At 45.0% G+C, this 19184-nt stretch overlaps 1 protein-coding gene across 1 annotated transcript in view; it reads right to left on the reverse strand.

The window, feature by feature from the left end:
• The window catches only part of CCDC175 (coiled-coil domain containing 175), a 406581-nt gene that overhangs the window by 112884 nt on the left and 274513 nt on the right, over positions 1–19184 (reverse strand). The window contains exon 9 of the mRNA XM_086938208.1: positions 15478–15614. Coding sequence (XP_086794334.1) covers positions 15478–15614 — 137 coding nt within the window. The remainder of the gene's footprint in view (positions 1–15477; positions 15615–19184) is intronic.

Raw genomic sequence — 19184 nt, forward strand, 5'->3', positions numbered from 1 at the left:
TCTTACAGGTCTGTGGGCATGACGCACAGTTACCACAGGGGTGGTGCCCTTGAACCGGAGTGGTATTCCAAATGGTGTCGAGGGTGGTGGTAATTTCCTTCCTAGGTGTCCGTGGTCTAGTATGGACCAGTGTATCCCTGATGCTGGATCCTCGTTTGAAAGCAAACAGGGGCCTGGGTATATCCCCTGACACCGTGTTCAAGATTTTCCAATGTTTCAGGATTATTCTCTTGACCCTGTTGGAGCTGGTGCTGAAGGTATGTACCATAGTGATCCTTTCGGAAGGTGTCTTCGCACTACGGTGTTCCATCAGAGCCTCCCGGTTATTGTTAAAGGCTCTCTTGTTAGCCCGACGTATCAATTGTTTTGGGTAATGCCGCTCCTTCAGGTTGCATGCTAGTTCCCTGGCGTGTTGTTCATATAGCTGGTTAGAGGAGCAAGAGAGCCTTTAACAATAACCGGGAGGCTCTGATGGAACACCGTAGTGCGAAGACACCTTCCGAAAGGAGCACCAGCTCCAACAGGGTCAAGAGAATAATCCTGAAACATTGGAAAATCTTGAACACGGTGTCAGGGGATATACCCAGGCCCCTGTTTGCTTTCAAACGAGGATCCAGCATCAGGGATACACTGGTCCATACTAGACCACGGACACCTAGGAAGGAAATTACCACCACCCTCGACACCATTTGGAATACCACTCCGGTTCAAGGGCACCACCCCTGTGGTAACTGTGCGTCATGCCCACAGACCTGTAAGACACTTTCCGTTGACATCGGAACTGACAGACCGTGGAAGTTGCTGAAACATACTAACTGTAACTCTGAGAGAGTGATCTACAGGATTACATGCCCGTGTGGCATGGCTTACATTGGACATACCACCAGGAAAGTGAAGTCCCGTATTAGTGAACATAAGAGCACAATACGATGTAATAAACAGTCCACCTGCCTCACAAACCACTTTTTGATTAAAAAGCATAAAGCTGAAGATCTCAGGTGGGTTGTTTTGGAACAACCATTCATCCCACCACATATAACGGACATTTCAAGGTTTCTTTTCATCAAGGAGCAACGCTGGATTTTTAAATTGCAAACTGACACCTCAGGGTTGAATGACAACATACCTTGGGTGTCCATTTAATCAGCCGCGAGCTTCCGGAGACGCCATCTACTACTCAACACAATATTAGATGGTGTTACCCATACTTCACACTATGTAGACCTCTGCAGCAACCAGACATCATTTAACACACGTCAGCAAACAGTTTATCTCACTTCCAACACAATACTACCATTAGGCTAGAGTCTGTTAGCTCCGTTGTCTCTGGTCCTGATAGACTCACCGTTGAGTATAACCAGCGATTATTACCATGTGTTGGAACCCCCTAGTCTTATAGTGACGACATCAACCATGTCTCATACCCTTCCGCCATAATTTGCTGTGGGTCCTGACATCTAGCATACTTTTACACCCATTCTCTCTATATTTACAGACTACACTGATTGACTATGGTCTGTATCTAACTACACCATTGCCATTATAAGCATGTTGGTGTTCATTGTCCCCTTAGGATGCATTATGTCTGGCTAGGGACTTTAGCTTATGTAGCTATGTTCGTACTGGGAGCTGTCATGCACTGTGCCACCAATGTGATCACCTTCTATGCATTTCTTGCTTGTTAGTCCCGTGGGGCAGGGTCATTCAATGTAGCTTACCGCGTTATTCTCCTGCCGAATGGTCACTCTCGGCAACGCGCATTGCACATACAACACAAGCATGCACATCACAGAGCATGCGCTCACTAGCGAGGATCTCTGCTGTTGTTTGTAAACAGTCCGTTTATTTAAACACGTGCGCTGCTCTAATTCCGGCGCCGACATGGAGGCGCTTGGATACACCATTGCGCATGCCCGCGTTTGGGTACACAGCGCTGTTTAGTGCCATTTTCCGCGCATGCGCACATCAAAGACAGCGCGGTTCAGTGCCACCTTTCCGCGCATGCGCATAACAAAGACGATCGCTTTATCGGCAGCAGCGATAGGAGCACAGCTGCTGCCGTTTTACCAATCAGAAGGGGTATAAATACATTAGCCTCACCTCTCCTCGTTGCCTCCCCTTCGGCTTAGGTGTCAGTCAAGAGGTACCGACGGAGAGGTGAGTTAGCCAGATTGGGACGCGCATTTCTAGGCTTTGTGGTCTTGCTGTGGCCCCCACTTTTACATAGAACTTATTGTTAAACTATACTCACTTGGGGCAGACGCTTTCTTAGTCAGACTTGCAATTCTGAGCATTTTACTTACTCTTTCTTCACCTGCAGTCTAAGGGGATTGGTTTATGCTCTACTGTATTTCATTCCATATACTCTTCTAGATGAGCACATTACATGGGTCTTCCCAATCAAATCCTTTATTCTGGGATAACTATTCTTGAGCTAGACTTTTTACATCCATTGCCTGGCCTAGGGAGGGTGGGTATTTACAACTGATTGTACCACCATCAAATGGGCACTAGATGAACATAGATAATCATTCTAGGGTCATTTTACTAGCCAGCGACTAGACTCTGATCTGGTCAGACAACCAGTCCTTCCTTTTGTTCTCCATGGGGCAGCGTTCAGAGAGGACAGTCACACAACCAGTTTTTAAATGCACAGACTGTATAACCTGACACTGACCACAGACCTCTGAGTCAACTCAGGATGACACGTTAAATTTTCTGTTCTGTGCACAGAGCGGGGCCTCAATCTCCGAGCCGTCGCCGGGTGAGGTGAGGCTCGACTCCCACACATTGCTGGGTAAGTCTTTGAAAGCATTGTTCATAATTAATGTTCAGCAATGTCTGGTGGTTGACTTGAATATGTAACCTTATTAACATGTGGCCGTCCTAATAGGGACCAGCCTAGCTGAGTTTATATGTTGGTCCTGATATTGTGATTAGTCCATCATGATGGCAGAACAAACAATATTAGTTGTCTTTTTTTGTTTCCTTTTTTAGGATCTCTACCTCTATTAACTACTGATCTGGAGGAGATGGTAGGATGGTCTATTAGACCACACCAATAGTTTGGACAGTACTTTAAACAAATCATTTGGTCTGTCCCTTTTTTTGTCTGCACTTTGTATTAATTGTCTGAGTGTATCATTGCAGTAGCAACATCTTTGTGTATTCGGCCCTGAAGAATGCCGGTGTAGTTTCACCTTCGGCAGAAACATGTTGGCCTGATCCTTAACACAACCAAGCATCACAGTGATTATTTCACACTGTCCCACACTCTTTTTTAATCTGGCGTCTTGGTGAATATCTTCAATAAAAACATTTTTTCTTTACCTCGACCGTCATTTTAAGATCACTTATTCTTTATTCCCTGTTTTGCACTGCATTTTCTCAGCACCATTCAGTGGCACGGACACGTTCATATGATGAACCAGTAGTGTGTGGTGTCTAGCCAATACATCTGGGCTTGGACTCACCACCTGGTCAGACGTCCTACATGACGAGGCTCCGCCAGATGGGTGGGCTGATAGGATATCAAATACATTATCGTGTCATGTTACCATTTGGTCTGGTTCAGTGCAATCCAAAAGGGTCATTTTAGAAGGACCTTATAAACTCAGCTACGTAGCTTAACAGACCTTCCGACTCTTTTTGTTCTTGGTAGACTTGTTATTTCCCAGTGTATTAAAACCAACTGTAGAGTACCATCTTTCCATGATTTTCCTGCAAGACCCAAGTTTTGTGTAGATGGTGGCTCAAGATTTATGAGGCAAGGGCGTGGGAGTTGAGGCATTAGGTGGCACTACAATTACTCTATTGATTGAGGCAGTCTCAAAACCCCCTTGGCAAAGTGGAGTAAATGGATGATGTTTGATGTTTGCTTCGAATGAGGAGCTATATTAGCAAAAGCTTTGAATAAGAGGCAATCTTGGAAGATATTTTTAAAACTAGTTGTGAGCTTTAGTCTTCAAACAGGGTTTCTTTACACCGATAGAACGCGCGTTCTCAGTGGTGCTATAAAAGCTTCATAGTAACGCAATAATAAGTCTCAGTGTTGCAACTGAATACCAATTTTCTGTACTAATGTATAAGAAAGAACAGATTTTATTGAAGACTAGGAGGCAAGTATTACTGTGCTCCTAGGCATGAAATAATGCATTAGCTGGTACAATTCCTACTTGACACTGCTCATAACATTAACTTAATATGGTGTTGTTAAGTTATGAATCATTGTACATTTATACCTAGGTTTAATGTGTTTGAAGATCCATGCCGCAGGTATAATTTGTGTTCTTTAGATGTTACTGAACAAGGACAGAAAGATCAAATAATAGGTGAGATCAAATGAGCTTTTTAGGTGCCAAGAAAGGAATTGTGACTTAAGTGTGTTATGTTTAATAAAATTGATTTTTATTGACAAAAGAAGTGTATGTTCAGGTTTGTGTTGAAAAGATGGAACATGTTGTGGATCATCAAATAAAGAAGCAGTGAGTCCATCTGAAATAATGTATGGCAGTGACTAGCTCTTGACATACAATTCATTCAGTGCTTAAATTGTTGAAAATATGAATGCTGGACCCTAAGACTTTCTTAGGAATTCGTTGCCTGCATTGACGAAAGGCTGGTTGCCATATACCAAGGCTATCTATCTGTATTCCAAAATATGGCTCTTTCGGTCAACCACACTACAATTCCTGTTTTTTATCTCACTCTTGCAGTTTCTTTTTCATCCTTGATTCCTATCCTTGGTGCTGTTTTACTTTCCTTCTCCCTTCTTTGTTTTTCTCTTTTCCTCTGGGTCAAAGAAGTGCTTAATTTGAGCCGGTGGTTTGGGGGTGCTCAGCTTGGGCACTTAATTGCCAACACCGGTGCTTATTACCGTCTGCCACATGTTGGTGCTGTTTCGCTAATTTGAAGAGGAGCGCAACAACAGTTGTTTATTAATTAAATATACAGAGAAATGGGTAATAGCTGCTGCTCATGCCATTCTTATAGCTTTGGGAGCCTGCAAAAGCCTGCGTTGTCCCACTTGTAGGAGTGCGCTGGTTAGTAGTTGTGTTGGTAGTGTCTCTGGCAACACAGGCAGGGGATATGTGCGGTGCAAGGTGCAGTGATCTCCTGATGCGGGCCCTGGCACTTATTGTTTTATAAACTAAGCACTGTATCAAAGTCTGAATATACATAATAATCTGCAGCTAAACATTCTCAGATGTTAGTATATGAAAGGATAATGTTACTTACCCAGTAAGCATCTGTTCTTGGCATGTAGAGCTGTAGATTCACATGCTTTGCATACTACTGCCATCTAGTGTTGGGCTGGGATGTTTGCAAGTTGTTTTTCTTCAAAGAAGTCTTTGCTAGTCACGAGGTAATGTGACTCCTCCTTTTGTGATAGAGCGTATGGTCATCGACTCCATTGTTAGATTGTTTTCCCGCAAGAGGGTGAGAATGGAGTGAGTAAGTGTAGTATGGAGCTGTCCATGTGTATAAATGTATAATGAAGAACTGCAACAACTACAGGTACCTGGGGAGGCATTTGGGCGCATGTGAATCTACAGCTCTACATGCCAAGAACAGATGCTTACTGGGTAAGTAACATTATCCATTTGAGGCATGTGTGCTGTAGATACACATGCTTTGCATAGACTATACAGCAGTATACTCCCAAAGCAGTGGCTAACCTGTAGATATTGCAGTTGTTTGGAACAGTGTTTAAAGTACTGCTTGGCCTATATTAGCCTGTTGTCGTGCTAACACATCTACACAATAGTGTTTGGTAAATGTGTGTGGTGTAGCCCATGTAGCTGCTTTACATGAGTCAGCTAGAGGGATGTTACCTAAAAAGACCACAGAAGCCACAATCTTGAGAGTGGTATGCACTCTACGGGGCATAGTTAAAGTCCTTTTGGCTTTAGCATAGCATGTTTGAATGCGCTTGACAATACATCTCGCAATACCAGATTTAGAGATAGGATTGCCTATATGAGGAGGAGAAAATGCTACAAACAGTTGTTTTGGGGAAGTCCTTTGTCCTTTCTATGTAGTACAATAAAGCTCTTTTAACGTCAAGCATGTGAAGAGCGCGTTCTGCCAAGGAATCAGGTTGAGGAAATACAACTGGTGACTCAACCGATTGGTTTATATGAAAAGCAGAAACTTCTTTGGGAAGGAATTTGGGGTTGGTACGGAGAACTATCCTGTCTTTGTATAGCTGAAAGAAAGGTTCTTCTAGAGTTAATACCTGTAGTTCACCAACTCTCTTCAGTGATGTGATAGCAATGAGGCACGCTACTTTCCTTGAGAGGAATTGTAAAGGCCATTTGTGTAATGGTTCAAAAGGTGGACCCATGAGCCTTGTGAGGACAATGTTGAGATTCCACACTGGAGCAGGAGGAACCTTGGTGGAATTACCCCTTTTAAACCCTCAATAAATGCCTTGATTACTGGAAATCTAAATAGTGACAGATGTTGCCTATTTTGTAAGTATGCAGCTACAGTTGCAAGGTGCAAACGAATAGACGTTAAGCCAGTCCTTTTCGTTGTAAATTGAACACATAACAAACAATGTTTTGTATAGAAGCATCTAAAGGATTGATTTTGCTGTTATTTCAATATAAAGCAAATCTTTTCAATTTTTCAGCATAGCAAGCTCTGGTCGTAGGCTTTCTTGCCTCTTTTAGAATATTCATACAGTCTCTTGGTAAATTTAAGTAACTAAACTCTATGACTTCAGGAGCCAGATCGCTAAATTCAGTTCTTTGGGATTTGGATGTCTGATTTCTCCATGGTTCTGTGTGAGGAGACTGGAGTTAAGGTGTAGTTTTTGATGTGGAACTAGTGACAACTCCAACAGGGTGGTGCATCATGGCTGGCGAGCGTATGTGGGAGCTACCAGAATTAGTGTGAAAGATGTTTGCCTGAGCTTCCGAACCACCCATGGAATGAGAGGGAGAGGCGGAAAAGTGTATGCAAATATCCCTGAACATTTTATCCATAGTCCAATGTTCTTTGATTGCGGGTGGGGGTACCTGGAGCCAAAGGTTGGGCATTTTGCGTTTTCGGCTGTGGAGAATAGGTCTTTTTGTGGGAATCCCCACTGTTGGTAGTATGGAAGGAGAACTTGGGGGTGAAGTTCCCACTCATAAATGTGTTGCCTTCTCCAGATGAGGAGATTAGCAATTTGATTGCTTACTTCTGGGAGATGTTCTGCCAGAAGACAAATCCTGTGATGGATCTCCCAATTCCAATTGGCTTGAGAGAGGCCTGACAGTTGTAGAGATTCTACCCCTCCCCCACCCCTGTTTTTGTACATAGTACATTGCTGTTGTGTTGTCCTTTTGGACTAGGGCAGTTTTGGCTATGAGATGAGTTTGAAAAGCTCTTAGTGCTAGGAAGACAGCTAAGAGTTCTAGATGGTTGATGTGGAGAGTTTTCTGCTTAAAGCTCCACATGCCTTGTATTGTGCAATCTTTTAGGTGAGCCCCCAACCTGTTAGAGATGCGTCTGCTGTGAGCACGATCTGTGGAACAGAGTCGATGAAAGGCTGCCCTGCTGATAAGTTTTGTGGATTCCACCCCCGCAGAGAGTGGTGTGTACAGCCGTCTATCAACACTAGATTGGTTAACAGACCCTGTGATTGATTCCACTGACGAGCTAAGCACTCTTGTAGGGGGCGCATGGGAAGCCTTGCGTGGGGTACAATTGCTATGCAAGACGCCATCATTCCCAGAAGTTGTTCTCTGGCGGACAATCGTTGGTTGGGCTGAAACAGTTGAATGGCAGCCTGAATTTTGTGTATTCTGGCTACAATGGGAGAGGCTAGAGCCTTGACTGTGTCTAGAGTGGCTCCTAGATAAGGCTGAATCTGTGAGGGGTGCAGGTGAGACATTTGTGCATTGATGGTGAAGCCCAGTAGATGAAGTAGATCTATTGCGATCTGTGTCTGCTGCAGACAGTTTTGGCGAGTGATGGCTTTGATAAGCCAGTCATCTAGGTAGGGTAAGATGAGAATTTGTTGTCTTCTGAGATGAGCAGCGACAACTGCCAGACATTTGGTAAAAAACTCTGGGCGCTGTAGTTACTCCGAAGGGAAGTACCTAGAACTGGTAGTGCTTGCCTGTTATCACCAATCTCAGGTATTTGCAATGAGCTGGATTAATTGGAACCTGAAAATATGCATCTTTCAAATCTAGACAAGACAAAGTCTGCTGTTTGTAAAAATGGGAGCACTTGTTGCAGTGTCACCATGTAAAAATGCTCTGACAGTATGTAATGGTTTAGCTCTGTCTGATCTAGTACAGGCCTTAAGGAACCATCCTTTTTGCGGATGAGAAAGTACAGAGAGTACACCCCTGAGCACTGGTACTGTTTTAGAACTGGCTCTATTGCTCCTTTTAGTAAAAGGGACTGGACCTCTTGTTTTAACAAGTGTATGTGTTCTGGAGATAACTTGTGATAGCGAGGTGAAATGTTTGGGGGATTGCTGGTAAGCTCCAGGCAATAGCCATGTTGGATAATTCCAAGCACCCATTTGTCTGATGTTATACACTGCCAAATGGGGAGGAATTGCTGAAGTCTTCCCTCAGCAGGTGTGGTTTAACTGGGGGTAGCGTGGCAAGTCACTGTTTGTTGGGGGAAGGAGAGTTATGGGTGTGTTACCCTTATTTCTACCCTTGAGGGTGTTGCCTCTATAAACTCCTCAGAAAAAAACCTCTGGAAGGAGAGGTCTGGTTGTTACCTTTGTAAGCTGAGGTATTTTGATATGAGATATGGTCTTTGACCCTCCTCAGTAGAAGGAGCGCTGAAAGGAACCTCTGTTGGATACAGTCTGAAGTGCTCCCATAGATAAAACGACTTCAGTGTCATTTTTCAGCTTTTCTAACGCCTGGTCAACTTTAGGTCCAAATAGGTGTTCTTTATCAAATGGTGTTGTAAGGATGGATTGTTGGACCTCAGGTTTAAAACCTAAAATTTTTAATCAAGCATGTTTCCTGAGCAGGATGCTGATGTTAATCTCTATGGCTGCGGTGTCTCCAGCATCTAGAGCACAACAAATAGAGTAATTAGAAATGAACTTACCCTCATTCACTAAGACCTGTGCTTTAGCCTTATGCTCTTCTGGGAGATATTGGAGCAATTGTTCCTTTTCATCCCAGTGAGCTCAGTCATATCTAGCTAAAGGGCCTTGGGTATTCGCAATGCTCCATTGATTTGCTACCTGAGCAGCTACACGCTTGCCCAAAGTGTCAATTCGTTTGGACTCTTTGTCTGGCAGCGGGGCATCCCCTGATGTTTGAGAATTTGCTCTTTTAATGATACGACTAGGGAATCTAATGGCACTTGCCTTTGATAACAAGCATTTGCAGTGCAATAGGTCTCGCATTTATGAGAGTTTGAGCTATTGGCATTATAAATGACAAAGCATTTTTGTAGGTGTTTTTAAAACAGATAAATAAAGGGCATTGTCATTTACAATGTCAATAGCTTATTTCTTGCAAAGGCGAGGCCTATTGCATTGCAAATGCGTACAAAAGCGTTAGGAGAGAGTGTCCTGCCTCCAACAGCAGGCAGGATAAAGCTATTTGAGAAAAATAGTGCTCGGAGGCTGTAATTAAAGCCTACTGAGCAGCAACACACGTAACAGGGGTTGTCGCCATGGGAGGTAACAAAATGAGACAAGGTGGTACTAAGGCAGGACTACTAAGCCTTTTGACCAATGAACAGCCCGAGTTTACAGCGGACAATGAAAAATGTAGGCGGAGTGTGGGCGGATCTTCAAGTCCCTACCTCAATACAGCATACCTCAGAGCAGCGCATGCCCTGCCCAGGCTCGATCTAAAAACCATCTGAGTTTAGGGAGCGCAACTGTGGAACGTTTCAATGAATCATTGAGGAGAAAACCAAAGAAATAGCAAAGTAAATCTGACAAAATTCAACATGGAGTAAAGAGATGCATGAAAATTATATGCAAAAAAGTTGCAAGAATGATGGAGAGATGGGGGGGGGCACTATTGACGGTAATTGAGCTCCTGGGGTATAGATAGGGCCACTGGAATTATGCTATTGTGCAGCCACAACGATTTTACCATCATTAGAGATTTGCTGCATAATCCATTATTTTTTATATAATCTACATGTTAATACTCAGTGAAACACAGTCACTACAAGAGGTCCTCCAGCGGCAGTTAGAGCTTCATATGCAGAGAGGCTCCTCTTGGCACAGGGTGGGCACAACAGCATCGCGGGGGTGTGCGCTTTAAGTGCTGCAAGTGTAACAAAGTGACAAGTGATTTGTGAGTTTTAGAAGTGGTTGATGAAAGAAAAGCTGTACCCGCGGCACTGACAACCAGACATAAGAACCCGTTGGCTGCGAAGTACCGGCGGGTGCAGAGACTCAAGAAGTCAGTCTGGATGCAGCAACCTTTGCAGTCACCGCATGTGCAGCGGAATTGGCAACACGGCAAGGGTTAGTGGGGTTGTGCACCCCCAGGGATGGGGCTCTGAACCGGTGGACGAGAGACAGATTTAGAATGTGTGTGTGTGAGAGAGAGCGAGTGAGAGTGTGAGAGAGCGAGTGAGAGTGTGAGTGAGAGTGAGAGTGAGAGTGTGAGTGAGAGAGTGAGAGTGAGAGATTGAGAGTGTGAGTGAGAGAGTGAGAGTGTGGGTGAGAGAGAGAGAGAATGTGTGTGTGTGTGAGAGAGAGAGCGAGAGTGTGTGTGAGAGAGAGTGAGTGTGTGAGAGAGTGAGTGTGTGTGTGAGAGAGTGTGTGTGTGAAAGAGAGAGAGAATGTGTGTGTGCGATAGAGAGTGTGTGTGTGTGTGAGTGGGTGAGAGAGAGAGAGAGAGAGAGAGAGAGAGAGAGAGAGCTCGTGCCAGAGAGAACCATGTGTGAGAGAATTAGTGTCAGAGTGTGACACAGTTTGGGAAAATATTTGTGACAGTGTTTGAGAGAAAGAATGTCTGTGTAAAGGGGATTTCTAAAACTTACTGTTGGAAGGAAGCCTGGATGCAAGAGCCAACCTCGAGCTATTTAGGGAGGGGAGAGAAGTCCTGCTATAAGCGAGAGGGGTGCCTATGTGTGTCCGTAGGAAGTCGAGCATTCCTGTGCACCCTAGGAGCAGAGTGTCGGGATACAGACATTCACAAAATAAAAACGCAAATAGCATACTTATATGCACACAAAAAAAGTACAATCCATAGGGGATCTCATTGTGATAGACAGTATGGTTTTAGCAGCTCTCATAACACTGCATAATGAAACAGAAACAGATCACATGATATTACATTAAAAACAACACTGTATGACGTATTTGACACTTTTAGACAGAAGACATGAGTCTCCCACTCAATGATCCTGGTTACACCCGCTCATGTTTATGGTACCAAAATAACTCAATAGCGAAAGTGGTCGAGAAGAACCGTTTCAGGGATGGTGACAGTGTCTGCTAATATGCATAGTGTCATGCTATGCGCTCACCGGGGTTGAGTTGGACGTTTGCACGGGCCCCTGGATCTGTCCCTACTGCCAGAAAGAGTTCAAACCCATGCTTGGTACTTAAACTTCCCCGCCTCCCCACGCTAGAGCACGGTGCCCGGCTCCCGGGTATCGACATGGTGAGCCCAGCTTAAGCAGGGGCAACTCAGTGGCAGGGCAGGCCTGAAGAACAACAGTGGCTCCCAGGCGGACCTTATCCGTGGATTTAAGGAAGAGGGGCAGTGCTGGCCTGAGCAGTACCAGGGCGCCTGAACCACCAAACACTGCCCGTAGGCTGGGCCCTCCCAGTCTCGTATCCGCCCCAGGTCTCTCGTGCCCCGCAATGACCGCACAACCCACGCCGCCTACCTGTATTTACCTCCCGCGGCGGCTGCTCTCCTCCCGCGAGCATAGCCGCAGATCCACAGCGAGGACCGGGTGGGCAGAAGTGACGCAGCAGAGCTGGCGCAGGCAGGCGGATTGTAAATAGTAGAGCTCGCCCTGAGCAGTGCTCTGTTGTTAAGGCGAGGGTGGCGGCGGGGGAGGATACACCCAAGCAGCCCGATCTCAAATAAATCTTCTGAATTACTGTGTTACAACACCTCCCATTCAGTGGATCTATCCAGATAAGGCATTAAGCACAGTTGCTATAAACGAAATAATATTCACATCTTAAATTAAATTCCCTTTGTGGTATATTCAGGCCACAAGTCCTAAGGAAAATAGTAAGGTGACTATCATATGCAATTTGCAAATGACATAAAAACGAAGTCGCGTCACAAAAAAACAATGCAATGCTCTTTATAATAATAGGCGCAAAAGTGAAAGCAGTAACCTGATCCAAAACAGATGGCAGGCTGAGCGCGCTGCCTGGACCTGGAGAATAGGGTTTGAGGCTCGGCGTGGGCTGCATTATTTAATTAATAAAAAATTAACAGCGAGTTCGTAGTCGGGGTGGCGAGAGACAAATTAAAACAAGCATTGGCCGCGCAGCAGTAAACCTGCACGGCCGTGAAAGGATCATCTGCATTTTAAAAAAAAGGCATCCTGCAATTAACATAACCAGCAACGCCTCTCCTCTACCTCCTCCACCGCCCAGGAACTCACAGGAATGACGGCACAAACGAAACAAAAAAAAAAAAAAACGGAGCGGGAACAGAATACTGAATCCCGCCCCTCCAGGACTCCCTGCCCTGCCTCATGGTTGCCAAGGCAATATTTCTAAAAATATTGTCGTGCTACCGTAAGGCAGGTCATGGAGTCCTCGAGAGGCGGGATCCAGAGCAGACAAATCTGCTAAATAGGAGCTTTTTCCAATGGCAGGCCTCAGTTTCCAGAGGCCTGCCAATGGAAAAAAGGGGCGTGGCTTCACGCCATACTGAAATCCCCTGCTCACAATATTTCTTTGCCTGCAGCAGGGCATGCCCTGCAACGCAGGCTTCGACCTAAAAATGGGGTCTTTAGGAGAGGCCTTATATTTTTTGTCCACTCTAGGTTTTAAGATGCGGGCTCTGACTGGATCTTGAAAAATATCATCAGCATGTTGTATCATTCCCTCAAGCATTGGAAGTGATTGTGATGACCTGTGTGTAGTTGCCAATGTCTCAAACAAAAAATCTTCTTCTAGTGATTCTTTGTGGAGCTCCATCCCATGGTAATGTACAGCCCTGGAAAGGAGATCCTGGTGTGATGCATTGTTGTCTGGAAGAGATGGTTTGGCTGGGTAAAGGTCTGGATCTGTATCATTGGGGGATCAAGTGTGTAATCTGTCCATGGGTCTGTTGGAATATTCATCGCCCCATCATCTGCATCATCATCGGTATGATAAGATTGAGGAGAATCTTGAGGAGTAAATTGCAAAGGATTCTCAGGTGGTGACGGAGGTGCTGGAGGTGGAGGGGATGGTATATGAAAGAGATTTGTGGCAACAGACTCTTTCTTCAAGGGGATTTTGTAAGTGTCCTCTTCTTGAAGCTTGTGTTTTTGAGGTGGCTTTATGTGAATATGGCCAGTGTCAGGGTTAATATGCAACTACTTTTGCTCCCGATAGGAAGGAGTGGAGACCATTTTCGGATCCGAAGGGGTCTTTTTGTTTTTCAGCGACCATGTTTTCAGTGCCAAAGTTTTCAGTGCCGACGTAGGCTGGCCTTTCGGCACTGTTGCCTCGATATCTTCTTTACCAAGGGGGGGTTTTACCCAAGACGTCCCTGGGACCTGGGTGCTAGGTAGTACATATGTAAGGGTCCCAGAGAAAGACGTTTCACAAACGTACACAATTAATTATTCAAAACATTTTCTAATAAAGGAATTATTCAAGCCAAAATTACAATTACAGTCAGATACTAGTGGACTGAAGACCAATTCAGCCTGAACGCGGAAGTGGTCTGACTACGCGTACTCCACGAACACGAAGGACAGGACACTCTGAGACGGCAGACCGCCGCTGCGGCTACGTTATTGATAGAATCGAAGGCGGCGCTGAGTCCCTATCGTCTAGGACGAATATGGCATTTTTTGGACTGCTGATTGCTATCGCGGCCTCCTGAACGACCGGAAGTGCAGGAGAGGATAATTCCTATTCATCTCAGCAGTCCTCGTGAGCAGAAGGACAGACTCCAGCCCCATCTTGAAACACACATCCGGCCTGAATTGGTCTTCAGTCCACTAGTATCTGACCACACGGAAGGTGGTCCAACACATTCCCAATACTCGGAGCCGGCTGGCCCGAGTCACCATGAATTGTCTTGCCCCACTACATCCCTTGTTGTCCTGATTAAGACCCCGTCTAAGGGCTCAAGTCAACCTCCCATGTAGGGGTTGAAACATCGACGGCTCTACCAGTATTGTCATCCGGCACTATCCATGACTGTTTAGTATTTATGATTGTGACCGTCGAATGACTTCTGCAATGTTACTGTAATTGTAATTTTGGCTTGAATAAGTTGAAGCCTTTCTTAATTAATAGTGAATGTTTTGTTGAGTATGACATTAAGGTCTCTCTTTCGAACTACCCTACCCTTTCCATTTCACACCTTACACTTCCCTCCCTTTCCTGTGCTCGGGGCAGTATTATGATTGTGTATAATGTCTGATTTATTGACTAGCACATTGTGATTAAAGAACAGTGTTTGCTCTATTAAATGTGATGAATTTCTTTATTAGAAAATGTTTTGAATAATTAATTGTGTACGTTTGTGATACATCTTTCTCTGGGACCCTTACATATGTACTCGATATCTTCTTGGCGCAAGTTTTCACCAAAGATGTCTGGCCTTCTTCGATGCTTTGACACTGCATTTCACGACGTCGAGCCCGACGATTGCAAAGAGTCTTTTTCGATCGGAACGATCTGCAAGCGTCGCAGTCTTCTTCCTTGTGCTCCAGAGACAAGCACAAGTTGCACACCTTGTGTGAGTCCGTGTGCAGATACTTTGTGCGGCACTGAGGACAGAATTTAAACGGAATCTGATCCATCGATGGAGAGCTGACCGGGAGCGGTTAGACCTCGAAGGCCGTCCACGAAGTTTTCCGATCGAAAGTTGAATCTGATGTAGAAACGATACGCAGAGAAGTGGGAAATGCGTACGGAAACAATACCGTCAAGGGTAGAGAGGTTTGTGCGTTGATGGGAACCTGAAGAACGATTCCGAACCGGAGTGCAGCAATACACTTCCGAACCCGATGACAGAAAAAAAACAATCTAACAATGGAGTCGATGACCATGCACACTATCACCGAAATGAGGAGTCACCTTACCTCATGACTAGGAAAGACTTCTTCGAAGAAAAAACTTGCAAACATCCGGACCCAACACTAGATGGCAGGAGTATGCAAAGCATGTGCATCTACAGCACACATGCCTGGAACACATTATTTCAAAATGTTAAAAGTGACATTTATTGCTCTTAGAATGTAATTCTTTATCTTCTTCACAAGGAATACATATCAAATGTTAATACTGTGTTCTTCAAAAGCTGGAGCTTTTGTTAATAGTTCCGAGTAACTTACCGCAGCATCGTTTCTTGCTTTTTTTCGATTTCTGCATCTTCTTCTTCTCGCACTGCTAGAAACTGTTTGTTTAGTTCTTTGCTTTCACTTGTGAGCTTCTCATTCAAAAATTTCGCTTTCTCTATGTTTTCCTTCACCTAAACAGGAAAAACATTGTGTTTCATTTACTAATCTATCACCATATAATTGTACTTTGGGGGACGGGCATTAGCAGTCTTGGGAGCTACAGCATGCACTCAATGGGCCAGATTTAACAAGGCTGGTGTAGTGTTTTAAAAAGTGAAACAACCCGGTGCAAAGTCTTGAATTGGGATTTACTTTTCAGTGCAAATCTTGAGTTGGCCTAACAATTTGCCCTAAAATGACATAAAGTAGCATTTTGAGCTACTTTGCTTTAAAGGGGCTGTCCCACGAGTTATATATGAGTGTTTCCATGCAACCACCTATGAAATGTTATGCAAAGCCCTACCTACTAAAAAGGTAGGAAGGACTTATCTGCAAAATGTTATTTTCGCAAAGCTTTTCCAACTTTGCATGTGTGCTATAATATGCAAGGGTTTGTGTGGCGCAAGGCAGCCTAAAGCACGCAGAGGTTCACAGCAGCACCACCATATCTTTGTAATTATAGTGCTGTGCTGTTGTCTTGCTTTCACACAATACAATGCAGCAACTTTAGTTGCCCGGCTATGTTTGATCAGTTTAAGTAAATCTGGCCCAAAGTATGAACGGCTTGATTCGATGAATGATTGGTGCGCCACTGGTCTGGTCATGAAGTCTTAGCAAATCAACCAAATTGCATCTCTTTATGCAATCTCCATTACCCAGGACATTAAAGCACACAAAAAAGCACATAGTAAGCTAGGGGGTAGGGTGTTGATATCAGAGATGCATGGGCTGAGCAAAGACATTGATTCACCAAACAAAATTGGAGCACAGTGGAAGTAACATCACACAGATTTTGATCCCCTTACAACAAAACATGGTTGACATTTTAGCTAACGCTTAGTCCCTCAACAGCGTTCTCTTTCCATCAAACACCAGAAAAGTGGTATCTAAGAGAATGTAGCACAATTTTATAATGCAAATTACACTATTTTTTATTAGAGACTTTTGTCCTTGCAACCAATTTAATAACAGGTGTTATTTGTTTTGTTTCTAAAAGTTATTTATATCATTGAAACAAGTTAGAGAGTCTTGTAGATTAGGTGGTAATGCAGGCATAGCATATTGAGTCAATACAGTGCCATGAAAAACCTCCAATATTTACGAGCACGGTAACAATGTAGTAGGCACGGCATGTAATTTATACATCAAAATGTGTTGATTCTTTTTGTAACACCTGCTAGCATCTTACGCAAGACGAACAGTAAGCACATATAAGAACATTGAAAATATCACGATTGATAACCATATAGGCTGAGAGTGTCCAGCTAAATGTGTTCAGCGGTGTCCAGATAGGCCTAAAGAACAAGTTACTTACCTTCGGTAACGCTTTTTCTGGTAGATACTATATCTGCCTGTGGATTCCTCACCTTGTGAATATCCCCCTTGCGTCAGCAACGTTCGGAAATTTTCTTCGTAGCACGCCGACGTGGGCGACGTCACAGGAGCACGGCATCGCGCGCGACTCCATCTGACGTCACCGACCCCATATCAGGCCCACGCCGGCGTGATGACGTCAGTTCCGCCCTTTTTTCCGTGCCTTCGAGGCACACGGACGGACCAACGATAGCAAACATGCAAATATACAATGTACACAGTACATATAGAACTAAATCAATACAATAGTATAAACCATATATACAGAAAGACCAGGTATAGCAGAGTGGACAACGGGGAGGCGGGTGGGTCAGTGAGGAATCCACAGGCAGATATAGTATCTACCAGAAAAAGAGTTACAGAAGGTAAGTAACTTGTTCTTCTGATAGATACATCTGCCGTGTGGATTCCTCACCTTGTGAATAGATTCCCACAGCAGTCCCCACTCCCGGAGGAGGGTGCCCACTCTGCTACACCAGGAAGTCTTGGAGGACAGAGCGCGCGAAGTGGCCATCCCTCCTCACCTCGGTATCCAAGCAGTAATGCTTCGCGAAAGTGTGGAGGGAGGCCCAAGTCGCGGCCCTGCAAATATCCTCAACAGGTACACCCCTAGACAAAGCAGATGTTGCAGACTTTGCTCTAGTTGAATGAGCTCTAATACCCTCAGGAGGGTCCTTACCCGCAAGAGAGTAGCAGATCTTGATGCACAGGATTATCCACCTGGAAAGAGTGCGCTTGTGCACCGCTCTGCCCTTCTTGCAGCCAGCAAAGCCAACAAACAGCTGGTCGTCCATCCGGAAGTCCTTAGTCCTGTCCAGATAGAAAGACACCGCCCTCTTAGGGTCCAGGCGATGCAGCCTCTCTTCCTCCTTAGACGGGTGAGGGGGAGGATAGAAGGTAGGAAGGGTAATGGACTGCCCAAGATGGAAAGGAGTCACCACCTTAGGCAGAAAAGCAGCCCTGGTCCTAAGAACCATCCTTTCAGCATGAATGGTCAGGAATGGGGGTTTGGAACTTAGAGCTTGAAGCTCACTTACCCTCCTTGCCGAGGTGATTGCAACGAGGAAGATAGTTTTAAAAGAGAGAAGCCTCAATGGACACTTGTGCAAGGGTTCGAAGGGAGAACCCATTAAAAAGCGCAGAGATACTCCTGAAGGAGTCGATTCCAGCGCTATATAAGCTTGTAAATAAATAAATAAATAAATAAAAAGGTCAGCACAAGATTCAAATCCCAATGAGGAACAATAAAAGGAGTAGGAGGAAACATATTCATGAGACCCCTCAAGAATCTCAAAACCACCGGAGATTTAAAGAGAGAAGGCTGATCCGGCAAACAAAGAAACGCCGATAAGGCCGAAAGATAACCCTTGACCGTGGCCACAGCCAAACCTTGCTGTGCCAGATAAAGGGCAAATTGTAAAATATTAGACAAATGAGCCTTCAAAGGGTCAATATCCCTCTCCCTGCAACAAGAAACAAATGTTGACCACCTATAGGAGTAAATGGACTTAGTGGTGTCACGCCTGGCAGAGAGAATGACATCCACCACCTCGTGAGGGAGAGAAAAAGAACTCAAGTTGCCCCGTTCAATCTCCAGGCATGAAGGTGTAATGTCTGGAGGTGGGGGTGTAGAACCTGCCCCTCCATCTGAGAGAGGAGGAGGTCTGCCCTGTGAGGGAGACGGAGCGGCGGGTGAGAGGAGAGGTGGAGTAGGTCCGAATACCACACCCTTCTTGGCCAATCCGGAGCAACCAATATGACTTGGGCCCGGTCTTGACAAATCTTCCTCAGAACCTGAGGAATCAAAGGTATGGGAGGAAACGCGTAAAGGAGTTGATCTCCCCAACCCAACTGAAACGCGTCCCCCAATGCTCCTTGCATCGGATACTGGAGACTGCAGAATGAAAGGCAGTGAGCATTCTCGCGAGTGGCAAATAGATCCACCCGAGGAGTCCCCCACATCTGAAAGATGTCGTGAACAACCTCCGGGTGAAGCCTCCACTCGTGGTCGGCAGAGAACTGCCGACTGAGACTGTCTGCACGCACGTTCAGAACTCCGGCCAGATGATTTGCCACCAGACAAATCTGATGGTCCTGAACCCAGGACCAGAGACGCAGAGCCTCTCTGCAGAGACACTGCGACCCTACTCCTCCCTGCTTGTTGATGT

Source organism: Lissotriton vulgaris, chromosome 9 (assembly GCF_964263255.1).
Source record: "Lissotriton vulgaris chromosome 9, aLisVul1.2, whole genome shotgun sequence".
In the NCBI taxonomy this organism is placed as follows: Eukaryota; Metazoa; Chordata; class Amphibia; order Caudata; family Salamandridae; genus Lissotriton; species Lissotriton vulgaris.